This window comes from Oenanthe melanoleuca, chromosome 22, assembly GCF_029582105.1.
Source record: "Oenanthe melanoleuca isolate GR-GAL-2019-014 chromosome 22, OMel1.0, whole genome shotgun sequence".
Taxonomy (NCBI): Eukaryota; Metazoa; Chordata; class Aves; order Passeriformes; family Muscicapidae; genus Oenanthe; species Oenanthe melanoleuca.
This window is the reverse complement of record NC_079355.1, coordinates 729,783-748,424: the sequence shown is the minus strand read 5'-3', so window position 1 is coordinate 748,424 and position 18,642 is coordinate 729,783. Positions and strand designations below refer to the sequence as shown.

Sequence of the window (18,642 nt, the reverse complement as noted above, 5' to 3'; positions counted from 1 at the left end):
CCTTGGTTTCCAGTTAAAAGTGCCTGTGAAACACCTTGAGTTTACCATGAGCAGTTTTCTCTCCCTTCCCTGTATGCAGTGAATTCAATCAGGCAGGTATCAAAGCCTCTTCTTATCAGAGCACTTCCCCAGGAAACTCGTCATGCTTCTGTGAACACAGGGCACCTGCCAATAAGGTAAACCCATTTTCAGATTTAACTTTGGGATATTATGTATAAAAAGTAAGAGTACACATCAATTAGCAGCAGAGCTGGCCTGGCCTACCATCCAAATGAAGTTCTCTGTAAGTATATCTATCACTTTCTCATAAAACTCTTAAGGCTGGGCAGCTTTTAAATGGTTTTGAGCTTTTCCTGGCACTGAGTAAACTCTTAGTGATTTTTGCAAGGCTCACAAAGTGAAAATGCCAAAGGGGTGGGGACTGCAGGGGAGAAATCTCCCTTCTGGCAGGGATGGAACTGCACATGCCTGCTCAAACGTGAAAGAGAGAAGTGCTCTGTTCCAGGGGTGACACACACTTGTGACACACCACAGGACAATATTCTCTCCTTCACGACTCAGAGGCAAATCAACAGTCTCAGCAAGTCACATAAAGTTAGGGCTCAGCTGTTTGCTGAGAGTGTGACACATGAGAGACTCCAGGTACAGGCTGGTGACACTGAGGTATTCACAGCAGCCTCAAACTGGTGCAGGAAAAGTTCCCAAGCATTACTTTTAAATACTCTGAGTCAGACTTTGACCTTATTCATCAAATCCTTTTTTGAAGGAGATAAAATCTGGGACTGATTCAATATTCACAGGATTGTCTTCAAGAGAATAATTGTACACAACAGTTAACACAAAAGAATTTTTCATTGTAACAATAGGAAATCTCTCCAAAAGGTATCAGCAGTTATTTGGACAAACCTGAGCAACAGCAAGCTCATGAGTTGTTGAAACTCTGTGGCTTTATAAAGAGGTAACAAGTGTTTGATGTCCCAGTTTTCTGAGCGGAGGGGCTTGTTCCTCCCTTTAAACTATTAATCCTGTATTTGGAGGGTGAGATCACTGTGAAGCTGCTCAGGTCCAGTTGCTGCTGTGTTCCAAGTACAGGGCTGGACTGTGCACCCCTATTCCAGCTCTTCACAACAGGTGCACATGGACATTTCTCAGATCTGCTCCATGTCCAAAATCAAAAGCTTGAAGAGAAAAGCTCACTCTTGCAAAGAAAATATTTCAGAGCACATTTTCCCATTACTGAATTGGGGCTGGGCAAGCTTTAGAATCCACTGTGTTTCAATGTCCTTTTTGCTGGGGCTAAGAGCCATTTCTATGCATGTGTTCTGTGAATTCTCCTGCATATTTAAATCCTCTTCAGCTGGACCCCACTGCAGAAAGTGCTGAGTCCGTACACAAAGTAAACAGGAAGTCAAAATCATTTTAAGAAAGCAAGTGATTTGATGCAAGAGAAGTAGCATGATCTTCAGGTGCTTTACATTTCAAATGTTCATTTCAGATTGTGATTGCTTCCCTTCTTGGAGTTTTCCTGGCTCCTGCTCTTGCCAACTATGTAAGTATAGAGCTGCACACAGCTGCCACAGGAACAACTGGCTTTAGCTCCTAGCTCTGAGAAATGTGTTTCTGGAAGTGAAGCTGCTTTTTAAAGTTTGATATTTACAAGAAAATTGCATTTCAATTTTTCTGTGATAATGAAGAAATTATTTCCATGCTTGATGTATCAAGGGAAAAAGACAGGAATCAGGAAACTCTGTCCTGAGATGAGCATTAACACTGAAAATAGCATTGTAGAGAGAAACAAATATTAACCTGATTGATCTGACCACAAAATACAGTAGAATACTGTAAGTAACCTGGTGCCAGCAGGATCCTGCTGGAGAAAGAACAGTAAGGAATTATTTTGATTTCTTAGAAAGTAAAGTCTTCTCATCTTCATTCTGATCTAAGAAATCTCCCCTTTAATCTGATCTCCAAGAGCAATAATTTCCCAAAACATGGCTATTAGAGCTAATGCTTTATTGAGTGAAACACTGCTGGGAAGATAAACCTTACCTCTTTTAATCTTTTCCAAAAATCAGAACATGGAGAACAACTTTAATGGGCAGCCCAGTGAAAACTCAAGCCACTCTGAGATCAGGCACAGCACCAACCCAAGGGATGGGTCTGAGCCCTGGAAAACCATCTGGGACTTCAAGACTGTAAGTAGCTGCCACCATGGTACAAGAAAAATGGCAAAAGAGGCATAAGTTTTCTAAAAAACACCAAAGCTTCAACAAAATTTCATTGTATTTTAGAGGACATGCATGAAAACATGCTCCTTCAGCCCTGGGACTGTTTCTGGTGCACTGTGTGCTGTGTTAGCTCTTCAGCAGCAAATTACTTCACGTGTCCTAAGCAGCAGAACACATCATACACGTGGCATTACTGGAGGAGGCAATTTACCTTTTACCAAAGCCTCTTGTCAGTCTCCATGACACATTTACCTACACAATATAATTGAAAGGACCAATATTTTTCTTTCCCTGTGACTATTTGCACTGTAGGAAGCATTTCTTTTAACCAGTGCCTCTCTCTGGCAACACACTTCTCTTTCCCTGTATATTGTTTGCAACAAAAAGGGGTTTTTGTTTAATTTTAATAGGGCTACGTTGCAACCAAGGTGTTTTCAAAGAACACCTGCATCATTGCAACAACCAGCAAGAGGTTTTGGCTTGGCAAACATCTGCCTACACCACCTCCAGGAGAGGTAGGTAGGATGGTGGTTGAAAGGGGGGCAAAAGCTGATTGATTGTCAGTGAAAAACACTTGTTCCTACACACACAGGAGAAAAGGCTCCAAGACCTGAAGAGAACCTTCTCAGAAGGGCTGAATCGCTCTAGAAGCTGCATTGCCCATGAAAAACCCCAATTACTGTTCAGCCTGGCCTTGAACACTTCCAGGGATGAGGCAGCCACAGCTTCTCTGGACAACCTGTGCCAGGGCCTCCCACCCTCTTGGGAAGAATTTCTACTCAGTGTCCCATGTAACCCTGCCCTGGGCAGTAGGAAGCCCTTTCTCCTTGTCCTTTCAATCCAGGCCCTTGTACACAGACTTGCCCAATCTTTCCTATTGGCTCCTTCAGATACTGGAAGGTTATGATGTGGTCACCCACAGCTTCTCCAGGATGAACAGTCCCAATTATCTCAGCCTTTCCTCACAGCAGAGCTGCTCCATCCCTCTGATCATGCTGGTGCCTCCTCTGAAGTTCTCCAGCAGCTCCAGGTCCTTCCTGTGCTGGGGGCGGCTCTGAGGTGGGGTCACACATGAGCAGAGGGGCAGAATCCCCCTGGAGGTCAGGCCAGCAGCTGGGGGTTTCTGGGCTGTTGGGGCACGTTGATGGATCATGTCCAGCCTGTCACCCACCAGGCCCCAGGTCCCTCTTGGCAGGGCTGCTCTCGATATGTTCATTGCCAGCTCTGAACTGCTGGTTTTCCTGAATGCTGCTTTCTGGCTTTGTTTCTGTGATGCTCAGAGACTTGGGCCTTACCAATTGCCACCCAGAGAGAATCGCTTCATTATCTCCAGGAACAGACTCCAAAGCTTGAGCCCGTATGGAAAACGCATCCAAGCCCTGTGCAGAGGAATTCCCTCCTACCTCGCTTACCCAGCTCCTGGTGAGTCTGCTACTGACAGCCTTTGTCTTCCAAAATTGCAACAGGTTCACAGGATTACAAAAAAGATTCAAGCAAACATGAGCAAGTCACTTACTGAAATCCTGTGCCTTTTTATACATCCCTGTATACATACCTAAGGAAATGCAGCAGGTCTGTCTCTCTCCTGTGTGCAATGACCTGGAGCCCAGACTCCAGGAAAGTTCTGGGCTCTAGCTCTTGACATGTCTGGAATTTTTAGGCAACTAAAAGCATTTCAGCTACCTTTTTATTTTCATATATTCTCAGTCCAAATCGAATCAGTTTTTGTTTTTCTTTCAGGATCGAACTTTTTAAGAGGATCAAACTTTTCATCAGGATCCAACTTCTCAGAGCGAGACATTTCATGATTGAAATTTAAGATCAATTAACTGCCTGTTTTTTACTGTGGTTACTCCTGACAAAGTTTGCAGAAGAAAATTCATAGAACTGTGTACCATAAGTAAGATTTTTCTCCTTGATAATCTTCACTTGATCATATTTTCAATCATTTATCTTTCTTCTGCTCTGTGTGGAAGCTGTTGAGTTTCAATAAAATTTATCATCAACTTACACTGGTCTGTGCTGTGTTTTTGCAAACATGTTGAAAAAGTAGAAGCAATTCCAAAGACAAGTTGCAAAACTAATGTTCTAGAAAAATCCCAATCCAGTACAACTTCCCAGGGAGAGTTCACATGCTGCCTTGGGCAATTACTCATCAATACTAGAAGAAAATGGTGCTAAACTTACTACATTACCCATATTTAAGGTAACATGAGATCAGTATAACTGATTTTGTTTTGACTTCTGATTAACATAGTAAAATGTAGTAATGTAATGCAATGTGAAATGTTTTGCTTTAAAAATAAATATTGCTATGCCATATGGCACATTGCAAATAGAGAGATGCACTATTATTCCAAGAAACCCAGAAATCAAGGTGCAAATACAGAATTAAGAAGTGTATTAAATGCAGTCAGGAGTTGAACACAGGTGCTATTTAAGAATGTTTCATAAAGGTTTAACACAGAAAAAAAGAAACATTCTCTAACCAACTGCAAGTTGGAAACTTGAAAGACTCAAATTATAGTTAGGCTAAAAGGAAAGCAAAAAGCCTGAGCCTATTTTCTTCATTGAAAACTTCAGCAATTCACTCTGTCTGGAAAACACATCCTCACCTTCCCTCCTCACTCAGGGGCCCTTCCCTTGCTCTTTGAAATTAGTTACTCCAAGAGACACTTTACCCACTCAGGAACACCCCAGGGCTACCCTAAGGAAAGGATGCAGCAGCCTGTTCTCTTCAGGAGAGTCCCTCTTTTGGGGACTTTTTTTGGATGAAAACCAAAGCACAGTTGCACCCAAGTGTAGTAATACTGAACAAGTTTGGGCCACAGTGACATGTCTGAACAAGTCCAGGCCTTGGTCTGTATCGTATACACCAGCCATACCATATTTAGCTGTTTTTCTCCATATTTTGCTGCCTAGTTGTTCTTTTTTTTTTTTTTTTTTTTTTTTTTTTTTTTTTTTTTTTTTTGCATATTTTTCTGTTTCTTCACACACTTAGGGGCTTTTTTGTACATTTCTTAGTTTAGACCAATGTTTATAACAGGTGCACGGAACAAACCATTTTTAAGTGTTTTTTCTACAACTTGTTGAAACCCTTCAAAGCCACTAAAACATAAATTGTGCGAAATCAAGAGAAAAGAAGCTTAGAAACAGCATACTGAAATTAGAAGACCCAGAATAAGGTGGGCGGTGAAGTTCTGGACAACCACCAGTCATCGTACCTGAGGCGCGTGAACAGCATAGAAGCACCCATCAAAAAAATGTGTGATCACATGGACAGTAGTCTTAGAATGTATAATTAGGACTAAAAAGTAAACAATAAAATGGTTTCTGCATAATCATATTAGTTTGCTGTCCAAAAGTCCTGTTTCTCCGGCACCCAAGAATGTTTTAGCACCTCCAAAGAAAAGCAACCGTAGGGTTGCAACATTTAAACAACAGCTCCTGCCTGACTTGCCTGGGGTTTCAGGAGAGACTCTCCTCTCCTTTTCCAACTGGGCACTGCGTTTTCCTTGAGATGCCACAGGCTCTTCCCTGGTCCTGTTGGGAGGCACTGGCAGTGTCCCCCAGGGGCCGTGAGCCCTGTCCCAGAGGATGATGCCCCGCGCCGCCAGCAGCCGGGTGTGACCTGAGCAGAGTCTGTGGCGCGGATCTCGCAGCACCAAGAGCCCGGCAGCCTCGCCGGCAAACAGGGGCAGCCGCTGCCCGCTCCGAGCTGAGCCTCCCTGGGCTCCAGGCAGGAACAGCAGGGCACGGCTGCTCCCGGCAAGGGACAGTGCCTGCCACAAAACCGTCCTGCTTAAAGCCAGAGCCCCAACAGGAGAGCAAAACACCGGCAGCAAGGTCCAGCTGCTTGCAAAACTGCATTAACTTCATGCACTTAGGAGGAAAAATCTGTCAACAATTGTAAATGAATAAAGATGGAAAGGTGTAAATGTCTCAGGGCTACTTTGACAAGGCCATGGAGGCACAGATGTCTCAGACCTCACTGCTGTATTTTAGTGGGTGCTATGGTGACCTGATAACATACAGTATATTTTGGAAGGTAAAAAGGCTTTCACATATTTTGTCTAATGCAAAGCTTTTCATGTTCTTGTTTAAGCCCTAGGATATCTCCGGTCTTAGGTTTGATGTGAATTTTCAAAAGTAAATAGTACATGTAAGAAAAAAGTAAAAACATATTTAATTTTTCACTGCAAATTGACTCCTATTTGATAACTATCAGACTTCAACAGGTCAAAATGTTCAAAAGTACAATCCCCATGTTTATCAAGTAGTTACAGCAGGAAATAATTTTCAGGGACAAGTGACAGGGAAACAAATGACAAAATAATTTTATTGCAACATTCAGCACTTCCACAGCGAATTCTGAAAACATATAAAAGGTGGAGGGTTCACACTGTTCTTTGTACCTGCAGGAGCATCAGCTCTGCAGTCAGGATGAATCTCCCTGTGAGTATGCCTGATTTTCTTACTTATACACTGAAACTTTGATTCCAACCCATTCCTTTATCCCTCAGAAGGGCTTCTGCCTCTCTGGAGCACTAAGGCTTTCTCTGGGGACATTTTGCTGCTCCAGAGTGAGCAGCTCACCCCTGTTCCCCAGAGGAGCTGAGGAGGTAAGGATTTTTTCACGGCTTGGCTGTACATTAGTCAGAAAATAGAGAGCCTAATTCTTGTCCATTATTGTCAATGCTTTTGCACAACTGGAGCACTGCAGCAGTGGATCAAGCCCTGTAATACCAGAGCAGAAGAAATGGAAAAGCTTTCTCCTCACTCTTGTAAAACACCTGTGTGTGTCTGCACAGGTCTGAGAAACAACTTGAGATTCAGCTCTTGAAAGAGCAAGTGTAAAATGTGTCTGCTTTGCAGCACCCTGGGGTAAAGCAAGGCTGCCTCCCTTTTGGGGCACGGATGCAATCCCAGGATGAAAGCAAAAAACCATCCAAGGAGGATCCTTAAACATGAGATGAGGAAAAGGGAAGGAGGATTCTCATGACCATATTTGTCAGCCAGAGGTGCAGTTACACTTTGTACACACTTTGTATTTGATTTTCATTTCAGATTTTGACTGCAGTCCTTCTTGGACTCGTCCTGAATCCAGCCCTTGCTGATTACGTGAGTACAGTGACCAATTTCTACATGAATGGCTGCTCTGCCTCTATTCCCTGCTTCATAAAGTCCTCTTGATTCTTTCTCCAGTCCTTTGAAGGAAAACAACTGAAGTCTTCTCAAACGGTTGAAACTCTAAAGGCACCAGATGACAGGTGTCAGATGTAGCAATGATTCATGGAATCCTTGAAAAGAATTTTTATGGCTATTTTCACTGGCTGCCCAATGCCAATACCTTGATTCTGGGTCTATTTTAAAATATTGAGGGCAACCCTGCCTCTTGGAGGGGTGGGGACAGAACTTCTAATGTAGGAAGGCTTTTAAAAAGCACTGGGGACAACACCTACTAATGTTACAACATAAAAGAGCACTATTTGATTTTTCAGTCTCAGCAGCAGCAGACAAATCAAAACCAGCAAATCATCTTTGGTGGAGACTCCCAAATCACTATCACCGGTATCGCACAAAGCGTGAAGATCAACAGTCAAACAAGAGTGGCAGTCATTGAACAAAAGAGCAAAAATTTATCATGGAAAACGATATGGAACTACAACAGGGTGAGTTGCAGGGAGGACGATTGTTAAACAGGAGACCCAAGGATGGTCTTTTCCTATATTCTAAACATTTGAAGTAACCACTGTGGGGCACAAATTCTGAGCATTCAGTACTGTTTCCATCCCTAATTTGACACAACCTCAATAGCTGTAAAATTTGAAAAGCTGAATACTAAATAATTTCATTTCACAGGGTGTCATTGCAACCAAAGTCATGCAACAGAACACCTGCTACATTTCCATCATGAACAGAAGCGAGATGCCCAGCTTTGATAATCTGGCACGCCTGGCACAAGAGAGCAGGGTAAGGTTCCAAAGGAGTAGCCAGTTCCTGGCCCAGGAGGTGACTGCTTGGTTTTTTATTCCCTTTTCCTTCTGGAGAGGATCAGGTTGTCTCTAGTGGCAGACTTTCCTTTCTCTAAACAGTAATGCAGATAGCAAATTTATGGTAGGAAGGCTTTGCCTAAAGAAGAAAGGAGCTGCATTAGTCCTTCCCCCAGCTCCACTTTCTCTGAGGATGTTGAGGATGTCTGCAGCTTGCTGGACAATGCCTTGCTCTGAGGAGTCTTTCGGGAGCTTTAATCCTTTTGGAATGCGTGGATCTCAGACTTCTTCATAGGCTGTTCAGTACCAAACTGCATTGGTCAGCTCCAAACTTGTTGTCGCAGCTACTCCTGGCCAGACTCCCTTGTCCTTTGGGGCATGAGAGAGCGTCTCCCTATTCCTGAAGCCTTCCCCCACACTCATGGGATAAGCCACAACTGGAGGCTTGTGGCCCTAGCTAAGGAAAGAGCTAGAGAGCAGAGGGAAGCCAAGGGCGTGGGAGGAGACAGTAGGAAAGCAGCAAGAGACGTGAGCCAGGCCACAAATCATTCCAGGAGGACAAGAGAGCGGCAATTTATCTGAAACAAAGCCCACCAGAGCTGCTAGAAAAGACCTGTCCCACTAGAGCAGCCAGGGGTCACAGAGAGGGGCTCTAAACAGCTCCTGCAAATAGTTGGAGAGCAAATGTATCGGCCGGGGCTTGCTGCTGCTCTCTCTCGGGTTCCAGGTTAGAATGGGCTGCAGGAAGAGACTTCTCCTGCTGGCCTTCCAGCTGACAGCCCGAGTGCCTCTGAGGGGCCAGGGCAGCGACTGAGCAAATGCTTTGGAAGGAGCTCTGGCTCCACTGAGCGGCCGCACTCCACATCTCCTCTTCAGTGCTTTCCTTGCGCTGCCACTTCCCCTCAGGCTCCGTGCACCTTGACTCCATTAGAATGACCTCTGCCTTTAGAGATGCCTACAAGGCTTGCTAGTGGTTCCACAGCCCCCAGGGGATTAAAAGGCATCCCTAAAGGCAGGTTGGACTCAAACACCCTGCCACAGGCCATCATTCCTGAGGAACAGGCCTAGCAGAAATCAGCTCCTGACACTGAGCTTGCTGAATGTTGGGTTTTCATGTTTAGAACATGCTCGGTTTTGGAAGACCTACCAGGAAGATCACCTTTGTCACCAGTGGATTGGTCAACAACCTCAGGAATTACGGAATAGACATCACCGCTATGTGCAGTGGACTCACCACCTACATGGCTTACGAAGTTCACAGTGAGTGCAAGCATGGGAATTCTCAGTGCTACTGACCTGGCCTTTTGTCTCCTGGGGCATGACTAAGGCACCACTGCTGGTGTTCCACCTCCAAACCCAGGGACATCAAGGGTTTCTTTCAGCAGTTGCAAAAAAGGGTCAGCACCTCTGCATATCAGGACTGCAAGAGGCTGGGGTCACAGCCCCCATAAATATCCCAAAACAAGCCCTTATAGCTCCTGGTCAGAAAGCTTAAGGGGAATGAAAGTTTGGCTCAAAATGTTTCAGCCAGCACAGAACTCCCCAGTTATGCCCGCTCAGGAAGAACGGTCATTCTAAGAACTGCTGTCCTTCAGGTTAGAGCTTGCTAATGAGTTTATCCAAGCAACTCCCAAACACATGTGCTTCACAACACTAAATCAAGTGGCTTTGATCCCTGTTGTTTTTGCGTGAGGCAACAATCCAATTCCCCAGGGCTTTAATGACCTACACTTGGTAGGAGTCTTTCAAAATATCACAGCCCATGTGACTGGGCCCATGAACTGGCAGCAGCCTCACCGTGTAATGCCCAGCCATCGGGACTTACAGGAGCCAGTGCAATAGAGCCCCAATTTCTGGACAGGAAATCCCAAAGGGTTTTCAAGAGCACGTCTTTGTGGGCATCCCTTCCTGAGCCACAGAGCCAGTGATGCCAGGAGAATGTCTCCTGCGTACAACTCAAACATTCCGAATAAAGCATTTCTTCAGAACCTTGCTGGCTCTGAGCAACACCAGCTCTCCTGCAGAAAGGTGGCCACGGTCTTAGACATTGGCTGATGGGGTTTTGTGTTTTCTTTTCCAGCCTTCCAAGGACCTCAGGCGACTCTGGGATCCTGCATTACCCTTGATGTCCTGAGAGCTGTGGAGCTACAGTACTGCATTGGCAATGGCAACTTGAATGGCAATTGGAATGGCAATTGGAATGGCGGTTGGAATGGCAACAGCAATTGGAATGGCGGTTGGAACGGTGACAACATTTGGAATGGCAGTTGGAATGGTGGCTGGAACAGTGGAAACAACTGGAATGGCGGCTGGAATGGCGGTTGGAATGGCAGTTGGAATAGCGGTAACAACTGGAATGGCGGTTGGAACGGTGGCTGGAACAATGGTAACAATTGGAATGGCGGCATCAACTGGAATGGCGGTATCAACTGGAATGGCGGTTGGAACAATGGAAACAACTGGAATGGCGGTTGGAATGGCGGCTGGAACAGTGGTAACAATTGGAACGGCGGTTGGAATGGCGGTATCAACTGGAATGGCGGTTGGAACGGCGGTTGGAATGGCGGTAACATTTGGAATGGCAGCGGCATTTGGAATGGCAATTGGAGTGGCAACGGACAGGTGAGAATTCCTTAGCCTCTACCAAATTTCTTAGACCAAATGGGGGACTCTGGAGCTGCTGCTAGAGCCAACTCTGATGCCCTACTTGCTCGGCATCTCCTCATTGAGAGCTTCCTGCTGGAGGCTGCAGATGCATTAAAAGAGCAATGGCTGTGGTTTCCATTCAAGACCTTGAGCATGAATTTACTGTGGCCAGGGCTCTTGCACAAATCAACGTCTAAAGGCTCAAGATGACAGCTGCTAGATGTGGCAATGATTCTCTGAATCCATGAAAAGATTTCTTACGGCCTCTGCCCAACACCACAGCCTTGATTCTGGGTCCTTTGGAAAATGTTGAGGGCAGGGCTGGCACTTCCTGGGGGATGCAGCAATTCTTCCATTGTATCAGGGATTTTTCTAAACCTTTGGGGACATCATTGTTATTACCCTTCCAAGGTGAAATGTCTACTTTCCCTTGGCTTTTTTGTCTCAGCAGATTCCAGGTGGTATCTTCAACAACACGCAAGTCATCATTGGTGGCCAGTCCCAAATTGTGACCATCAACAGGCAATGGCGCGTGGCAGTCATTGAGCAAATGAGCGGCGGCGGGTCCTGGAAAACCATCTTGAACTACAACACGGTGAGTGGCGGTGAGGTTTCTCAATGAAACAATCAGATCAGGAAACTGTCTCCTCGTACATCTGGCCTACAGGGGGTGATTGTTTCTTTACTCCAAATATTTGGAGTCCAAAACATGGACCAGTAAAACTCAGCATTTGTTATGGTTTCCATCCTGACTTTATCCCAACATTAGCAGGCTGGAAAATACTGAATTGATAGTGCTGAATAATTTCATTTCACAGGGCGTCATTGCAACCAAAGTCACGCAACAGAACACCTGCTACATTTCCATCATGAACAGAAGCGAGATGCCCAGCTTTGATAATCTTGCACGCCTGGCACAAGAGAGCAGGGTAAGGTTCCAAAGGAGTAGCCGGTTCCTGGCCCTGGAGATCATAGGGCCATTTCTCCATGTGCTTTTTCTTTCTGGAGAGAATCAGGTTGTCTCTTGTGGCAGACTTTCCTTTCTCTAAACAGTAATGCAGATAGCAAATTTATGGTAGGAACGCTTTGCCTAATGAAGAAAGGGGCTGCATTAGTCCTTCCCCCAGCTCCACTTTCTCTGAGGATGTTGAGGATGTCTGCAGCTTGCTGGACAATGCCTTGCTCTGAGGAGTCTTTCGGGAGCTTTAATCCTTTTGGAATGCGTGGATCTCAGACTTCTTCATAGGCTGTTCAGTACCAAACTGCATTGGTCAGCTCCAAACTTGTTGTCGCAGCTACTCCTGGCCAGACTCCCTTGTCCTTCGGGGCATGAGAGAGCGTCTCCCTATTCCTGAAGCCTTCCCCCACACTCATGGGATAAGCCACAACTGGAGGCTTGTGTCCCTAGCTAAGGAAAGAGGTAGAGAGCAGAGGGAAGCCAAGGCCGTGGGAGGAGACAGTAGGAAAGCAGCAAGGGACGTGAGCCAGGCCACAAATCATTCCAGGAGGACAAGAGAGCGGCAATTTATCTGAAACAAAGCCCACCAGAGCTGCTAGAAAAGACCTGTCCCACTAGAGCAGCCAGGGGTCACAGAGAGGGGCTCTAAACAGCTCCTGCAAATAGTTGGAGAGCAAATGTATCGGCCGGGGCTTGCTGCTGCTCTCTCTCGGGTCCAGGTTAGAATGGGCTGCAGGAAGAGACTTCTCCTGCCGGCCTTCCAGCTGACAGCCCGAGTGCCTCTGAGGGGCCAGGGCAGTGACTGAGCAAATGCTTTGGAAGGAGCTCTGGCTCCACTGAGCGGCCGCACTCCACATCTCCTCTTCAGTGCTTTCCTTGCGCTGCCACTTCCCCTCAGGCTCCGTGCATCCTGACTCCCTTAGAATGACCTCTGCCTTTAGAGATGCCTACAAGGCTTGCTAGTGGTTCCACAGATCCCAGGGGAATAAAAGGCATCCCTAAAGGCAGGTTGGACTCAAACGCCCCGCCACGGGTCATCATTCCTGAGGAACAGGCCGAGCAGAAACCAGCTCCTGACACTGAGCTTGCTGAATGTTGGGTTTTCATGTTTAGAACATGCTCGGTTTTGGAAGGCCTCACAAGAAGATCACCTTTGTCACCAGTGGATTGGTCAACAACCTCAGGAATTACGGAATAGACATCACCGCTATGTGCAGTGGACTCACCACCTACATGGCTTACGAAGTTCACAGTGAGTGCAAGCATGGGAATTCTCAGTGCTACTGACCTGGCCTTTTGTCTCCTGGGGCATGACTAAGGCACCACTGCTGCTCTTCGTCCTCAATAGCCAGGGACACCAAGGGTTTCTTTCAGCAGTTGCCAAAGGGTTTGGCACCTCTGCAGATCAGGACTGCAAGAGGCTGGGGTCACATGCCCCATAAATGACCCAAAACAAACCCTTACAGCTCACCTCCAGGAAGCTGATGGGGCTTAAATTCAGGCCCAGAGGGTTTTAGTTCACACTATGCTCCCCTGAAATTTCCAGTCAAGGAAAATTGTCGTTCTAAGAACCACTGTCCTTCAGCACAGAGCTTGCTGATGACTTGACCCAGGAGACCACCAAAGCCTTGGGCTTCACAACACAAAGCCAAATGGCTTCGATCCCTGTAGATTTATCCTTACATACTTAAAGGACTTACACTTGGTAGGATTCTTTCAGAATGTCACAGCCCATGTGACTGGGCCCATGAACTGGCAGCAGCCTCACCGTGTAATGCCCGGCCTTCAGGACTCACACGAGCCAATGCAATAGAGTCCTGATTTCTGCACGGGAAATCCCAAAGGGTTTCAAGAGCACGCCTTTGTGGGCATTCCTTGCTGAGTCACAGAGGCAGTGCTCTATGGGGATTTCAAGAGAATCTGTCCCTTGTACAGCTCAAACAATCCCAGTTCAGTAAATCTTCCGAAACTGGCAGACTCTGAGCAACACCAGCACCCTCGTGGAGAAAGGCAGCCCGGGTCTTAGACTTTGGCTCATGGGGTTTTGTCTTTTCTTTTCCAGCCTTCCAAGGACCCCAGGTGACTCTGGGATCTTGCATTACCCTCGATGTCCTGAGAGCTGTGGAGCTTCAGTACTGCATTGGCAATGGCAGTGTCAATTTCCCGGTGAGAAAACCTTAGTCCTTGCATTTCTTGGACAAAATCGGGGGGACTCCAGAACTGCTGCCCAAAGCCAACCCTCATGCCCTTCTTGCCTGGCATCTCCTCCCTGAGAGCATCCTGCTTGACAGTGCAGATGCTTTAAACAGAGCAATGGGTGAGCGGAGGTTTCCATTCAAGACCTTGAGCACGGATTTACTGTAGCCAGTGCTCCTGCGCTCATCAAAGTCTAAAGGCACCAGATGAGAACTGACAGATGTGGCAATGATCCCTCAATCCATGAAAAGAATTCTTATGGCCCCTGCCCAAAAGCAGAGCATTGACTCAGGGTACTTCGGAAGATTATGTGAGCAGGCCAACACTTCCCGGGGGCAGCAATTCTTCCATTGTCACAGGGGTTTTTCTAAAGCTCTGGGGACATCACTGTTATTACCCTTCAAAAGTGAAATGTCTTCTTTCCTTTGGCTTTTTAGACTCAGCAGATTCCAGGCGGCATTTTCAACAACACGCAAGTCATCATTGGTGGCCAGTCCCAATTTGTGACCCTCAACAGGCAATGGCGCGTGGCAGTCATTGAGCAAATGAGCGGCGGCGGGTCCTGGAAAACCATCTGGAACTACAACACGGTGAGTGGCAGGGACGGGGCTGATTCCAAAAGCATCCAAGAATTCTGGCTCCTTGTACAGCTGGCCCATGGGCAGCGATTGTTTCTTATTCCAAACATTTGGATTCCACAATGCAGGGTATAAACTCTCAGCATTTGTTATGGTTTCCATTCTGACTTTATCCCAATCCTGAGAGTTGGAAAAATCGGAATTGTGAGTGCTGAATAATTTCATTTCACAGGGCGTCATTGCAACCAAAGTCACGCAACAGAACACCTGCTACATTTCCATCATGAACAGAAGCGAGATGCCCCGCTTTGATAATCTGGCACGCCTGGCACAAGAGAGCAGGGTAAGGTTCCAAAGGAGTAGCCGGTTCCTGGCCCTGGAGATCATAGGGCCATTCCTCCATGTGCTTTTTCCTTCTGCAGAGGATCAGGTTATCTCTAGTGGCAGATTTTCTTTTCGCTAACCGTTAATATGGAGTGGAATCTTGTTAGAGAAATGCTTTACCAAAAGAAGAAAGGGGCTGCATTATTGTCTCCCCGACTTTCTCTGAGGATGTTGAGAATGTCTGCAGCTGGCTGGGCAAACCTGTTTTCTGTGTGGCCTTCTTCAGTGCTTTCCTTGCACTGCCACTTCCATCCAGCATACCTGCACCTTGACTCCATTAGAGTGACCTCTGCCCTTGGAGCTGCCTTCAAGGCTTGCTGGTGGTTCCACATCCTCCAGGCGATTAAGAGGTGTCCCTAAAGGAAGGCTGAACTAAAACACCCAGCCACGAGTCATCATTTTAGAGCTAGGAACAGCCTAAGCTGGAACTAGCTTCCCACACTCAGCTTGCTGAATGTTGGTTTTTCATGTTTAGAACCTGCTCGGCCTTGGAAGAGCAACCAGGAAGATCACCTTTGTCACTAGAGGATTGGTCAACAACCTCAGGAATTATGGAATAGACATCACCGCTATGTGCAGTGGACTCACCACCTACATGGCTTACGAAGTTCACAGTGAGTGCAAGCATGGGAATCCTCAGTGCTACTGACCTGCCCTTTGGTCTCCTGGGGCATGACTAAGGCACCACTGCTGCTCTTCCACCTCCAAACCCAGGGACACCAAGGATTTCTTTCAGCAGTTGCACAAAGGGTTTGGCACCTCTGCAGATCAGGACTGCAAGAGGCTGGGGTCATAGCCCCCATAAATGTCCCAAAACAAGCCCTTATAGCTCCTGGTCAGAAAGCTTAAGGGGAATGAAAGTTTGGCTCAAAATGTTTCAGCCAGCACAGAACTCCCCAGTTATGCCCGCTCAGGACGAACGGTCATTCTAAGAACTGCTGTCCTTCAGGTTAGAGCTTGCTAATGAGTTTATCCAAGCAACTCCCAAACACATGTGCTTCACAACACTAAATCAAGTGGCTTTGATCCCTGTCGTTTTTGCGTGAGGCAACAATCCAATTCCCCAGGGCTTTAATGACCTACACTTGGTAGGAGTCTTTCAAAATATCACAGCCCATGTGACTGGGCCCATGAACTGGCAGCAGCCTCACCGTGTAATGCCCAGCCATCGGGACTTACAGGAGCCAGTGCAATAGAGCCCCAATTTCTGGACAGGAAATCCCAAAGGGTTTTCAAGAGCACGTCTTTGTGGGCATCCCTTCCTGAGCCACAGAGCCAGTGATGCCAGGAGAATGTCTCCTGCGTACAACTCAAACATTCCGAATAAAGCATTTCTTCAGAACCTTGCTGGCTCTGAGCAACACCAGCTCTCCTGCAGAAAGGTGGCCACGGTCTTAGACATTGGCTCATGGGGTTTTGTGTTTTCTTTTCCAGCCTTCCAAGGACCCCAGGAGACTCTGGGATCCTGCATTACCCTCGATGTCCTGAGAGCTGTGGAGCTTCAGTACTGCAATAGCTATGGCAATTGGAATGGCAACTGGAATGGCAACTGGAATGGCAACGGCAATGGCAACTGGAATGGCAACTGGAATGGCAATTGGAATGGCGGTTGGAATGGCAACAGCAATTGGAATGGCGGTTGGAATGGCGGCAACAATTGGAATGGTGGCTGGAATGGTGGCTGGAACGGCGGTAACAACTGGAATGGCGGCTGGAACAACGGCAACAACTGGAATGGCGGTTGGAACGGCGGCTGGAACAATGGTAACAATTGGAATGGCGGCATCAACTGGAATGGCGGTATCAACTGGAATGGCGGTTGGAACGGCGGTTGGAATGGCGGTAACATTTGGAATGGCAGCGGCATTTGGAATGGCAATTGGAGTGGCAACGGACAGGTGAGAATTCCTTAGCCTCTACCAAATTTCTTAGACCAAATGGGGGACTCCGGAGCTGCTGCTAGAGGCAACTCTGATGCCCTACTTGCTCGGCATCTCCTCATTGAGAGCTTCCTGCTGGAGGCTGCAGATGCATTAAAAGAGCAATGGCTGTGGTTTCCATTCAAGACCTTGAGCATGAATTTACTGTGGCCAGGGCTCTTGCACAAATCAACGTCTAAAGGCACAAGATGACAGCTGCTAGATGTGGCAAGGATTCTCTGAATCCATGAAAAGATTTCTTACGGCCTCTGCCCAACACCACAGCCTTGATTCTGGGACCCTTCGAAAATGTTGAGGGCAGGGCTGGCACTTCCTGGGGGGGCAGCAATTCTTCCATTGTATCAGGGATTTTTCTAAACCTTTGGGGACATCATTGTTATTACCCTTCCAAGGTGAAATGTCTACTTTCCCTTGGCTTTTTTTTCTCAGCAGATTCCAGGCGGTATCTTCAACAACACACAAGTCATCATTGGTGGCCAGTCCCAAATTGTGACCATCAACAGGCAATGGCGCGTGGCAGTCATTGAGCAAATGAGCGGCGGCGGGTCCTGGAAAACCATCTTGAACTACAACACGGTGAGTGGCGGTGAGGTTTCTCAATGAAAAAATCAGATCAGGAAACTGTCTCCTCGTACATCTGGCCTACAGGGGGTGATTGTTTCTTTATTCCAAACATTTGGAGTCCAAAACATGGACCAGGAAAACTCAGCAGTTGTTATGATTTCCATCCTGACTTTATCCCAACATTAGCAGGCTGGAAAATACTGAATTGATAGTGCTGAATAATTTCATTTCACAGGGCGTCATTGCAACCAAAGTCACGCAACAGAACACCTGCTACATTTCCATCATGAACAGAAGCGAGATGCCCAGCTTTGATAATCTGGCACGCCTGGCACAAGAGAGCAGGGTAAGGTTCCAAAGGAGTAGCCGGTTCCTGGCCCTGGAGATCATAGGGCCATTTCTCCATGTGCTTTTTCTTTCTGGAGAGAATCAGGTTGTCTCTTGTGGCAGACTTTCCTTTCTCTAAACAGTAATGCAGATAGCAAATTTATGGTAGGAAGGCTTTGCCTAAAGAAGAAAGGAGCTGCATTAGTCCTTCCACCAGCTCCACTTTCTCTGAGGATGTTGAGGATGTCTGCAGTTTGCTGGGCAATGCCTTGCTCTGAGGAGGCCTTCAGGGGCCTTAATCCTTTTGGAATGCGTGGATCTCAGACTTCTTCATAGGCTGTTCAGTACCAAACTGCATTGGTCAGCTCCAAACTTGTTGTCGCAGCTACTCCTGGCCAGACTCCCTTGTCCTTTGGGGCATGAGAGAGCGTCTCCCTATTCCTGAAGCCTTCCCCCACACTCATGGGATAAGCCACAACTGGAGGCTTGTGTCCCTAGCTAAGGAAAGAGCTAGAGAGCAGAGGGAAGCCAAGGGCGTGGGAGGAGACAGTAGGAAAGCAGCAAGAGACGTGAGTCAGGTCACAAATCACTCCAGGAGGACAAGAGAGCGGCAATTTATCTGAAACAAAGCCCACCAGAGCTGCTAGAAAAGACCTGTCCCACTAGAGCAGCCAGGGGTCACAGAGAGGGGCTCTAAACAGCTCCTGCAAATAGTTGGAGAGCAAATGTATCGGCCGGGGCTTGCTGCTGCTCTCTCTCGGGTCCAGGTTAGAATGGGCTGCAGGAAGAGACTTCTCCTGCCGGCCTTCCAGCTGACAGCCCGAGTGC

General features: G+C 47.0%; 2 protein-coding genes across 2 annotated transcripts in view; both read left to right on the top strand.

Annotated features, from left to right (window-relative positions):
- Window positions 1-206: 206 nt before the first annotated feature.
- On the top strand, window positions 207-4,218 carry LOC130261892 (gastrokine-1-like). The gene is made up of 6 exons (XM_056508552.1): window positions 207-283; window positions 1,496-1,549; window positions 2,076-2,195; window positions 2,639-2,743; window positions 3,509-3,650; window positions 3,969-4,218. The coding sequence occupies exons 1-6, from the start codon at window positions 272-274 to the stop codon at window positions 4,034-4,036; spliced, it is 501 nt and encodes a 166-aa protein (XP_056364527.1). The 5' UTR covers window positions 207-271; the 3' UTR covers window positions 4,037-4,218.
- Window positions 4,219-6,634: 2,416 nt separating this feature from the next.
- The window catches only part of LOC130261928 (uncharacterized), a 29,852-nt gene continuing 17,844 nt past the window's right edge, over window positions 6,635-18,642 (top strand). The window contains exons 1-12 of the mRNA XM_056508602.1: window positions 6,635-6,683; window positions 7,296-7,349; window positions 7,730-7,900; window positions 8,091-8,201; window positions 12,939-13,077; window positions 13,888-13,991; window positions 14,459-14,611; window positions 14,832-14,942; window positions 15,459-15,597; window positions 16,418-16,881; window positions 17,353-17,499; window positions 17,723-17,833. Coding sequence (XP_056364577.1) covers window positions 6,672-6,683; window positions 7,296-7,349; window positions 7,730-7,900; window positions 8,091-8,201; window positions 12,939-13,077; window positions 13,888-13,991; window positions 14,459-14,611; window positions 14,832-14,942; window positions 15,459-15,597; window positions 16,418-16,881; window positions 17,353-17,499; window positions 17,723-17,833 — 1,716 coding nt within the window. The 5' untranslated portion in view covers window positions 6,635-6,671. The remainder of the gene's footprint in view (window positions 6,684-7,295; window positions 7,350-7,729; window positions 7,901-8,090; window positions 8,202-12,938; window positions 13,078-13,887; window positions 13,992-14,458; window positions 14,612-14,831; window positions 14,943-15,458; window positions 15,598-16,417; window positions 16,882-17,352; window positions 17,500-17,722; window positions 17,834-18,642) is intronic.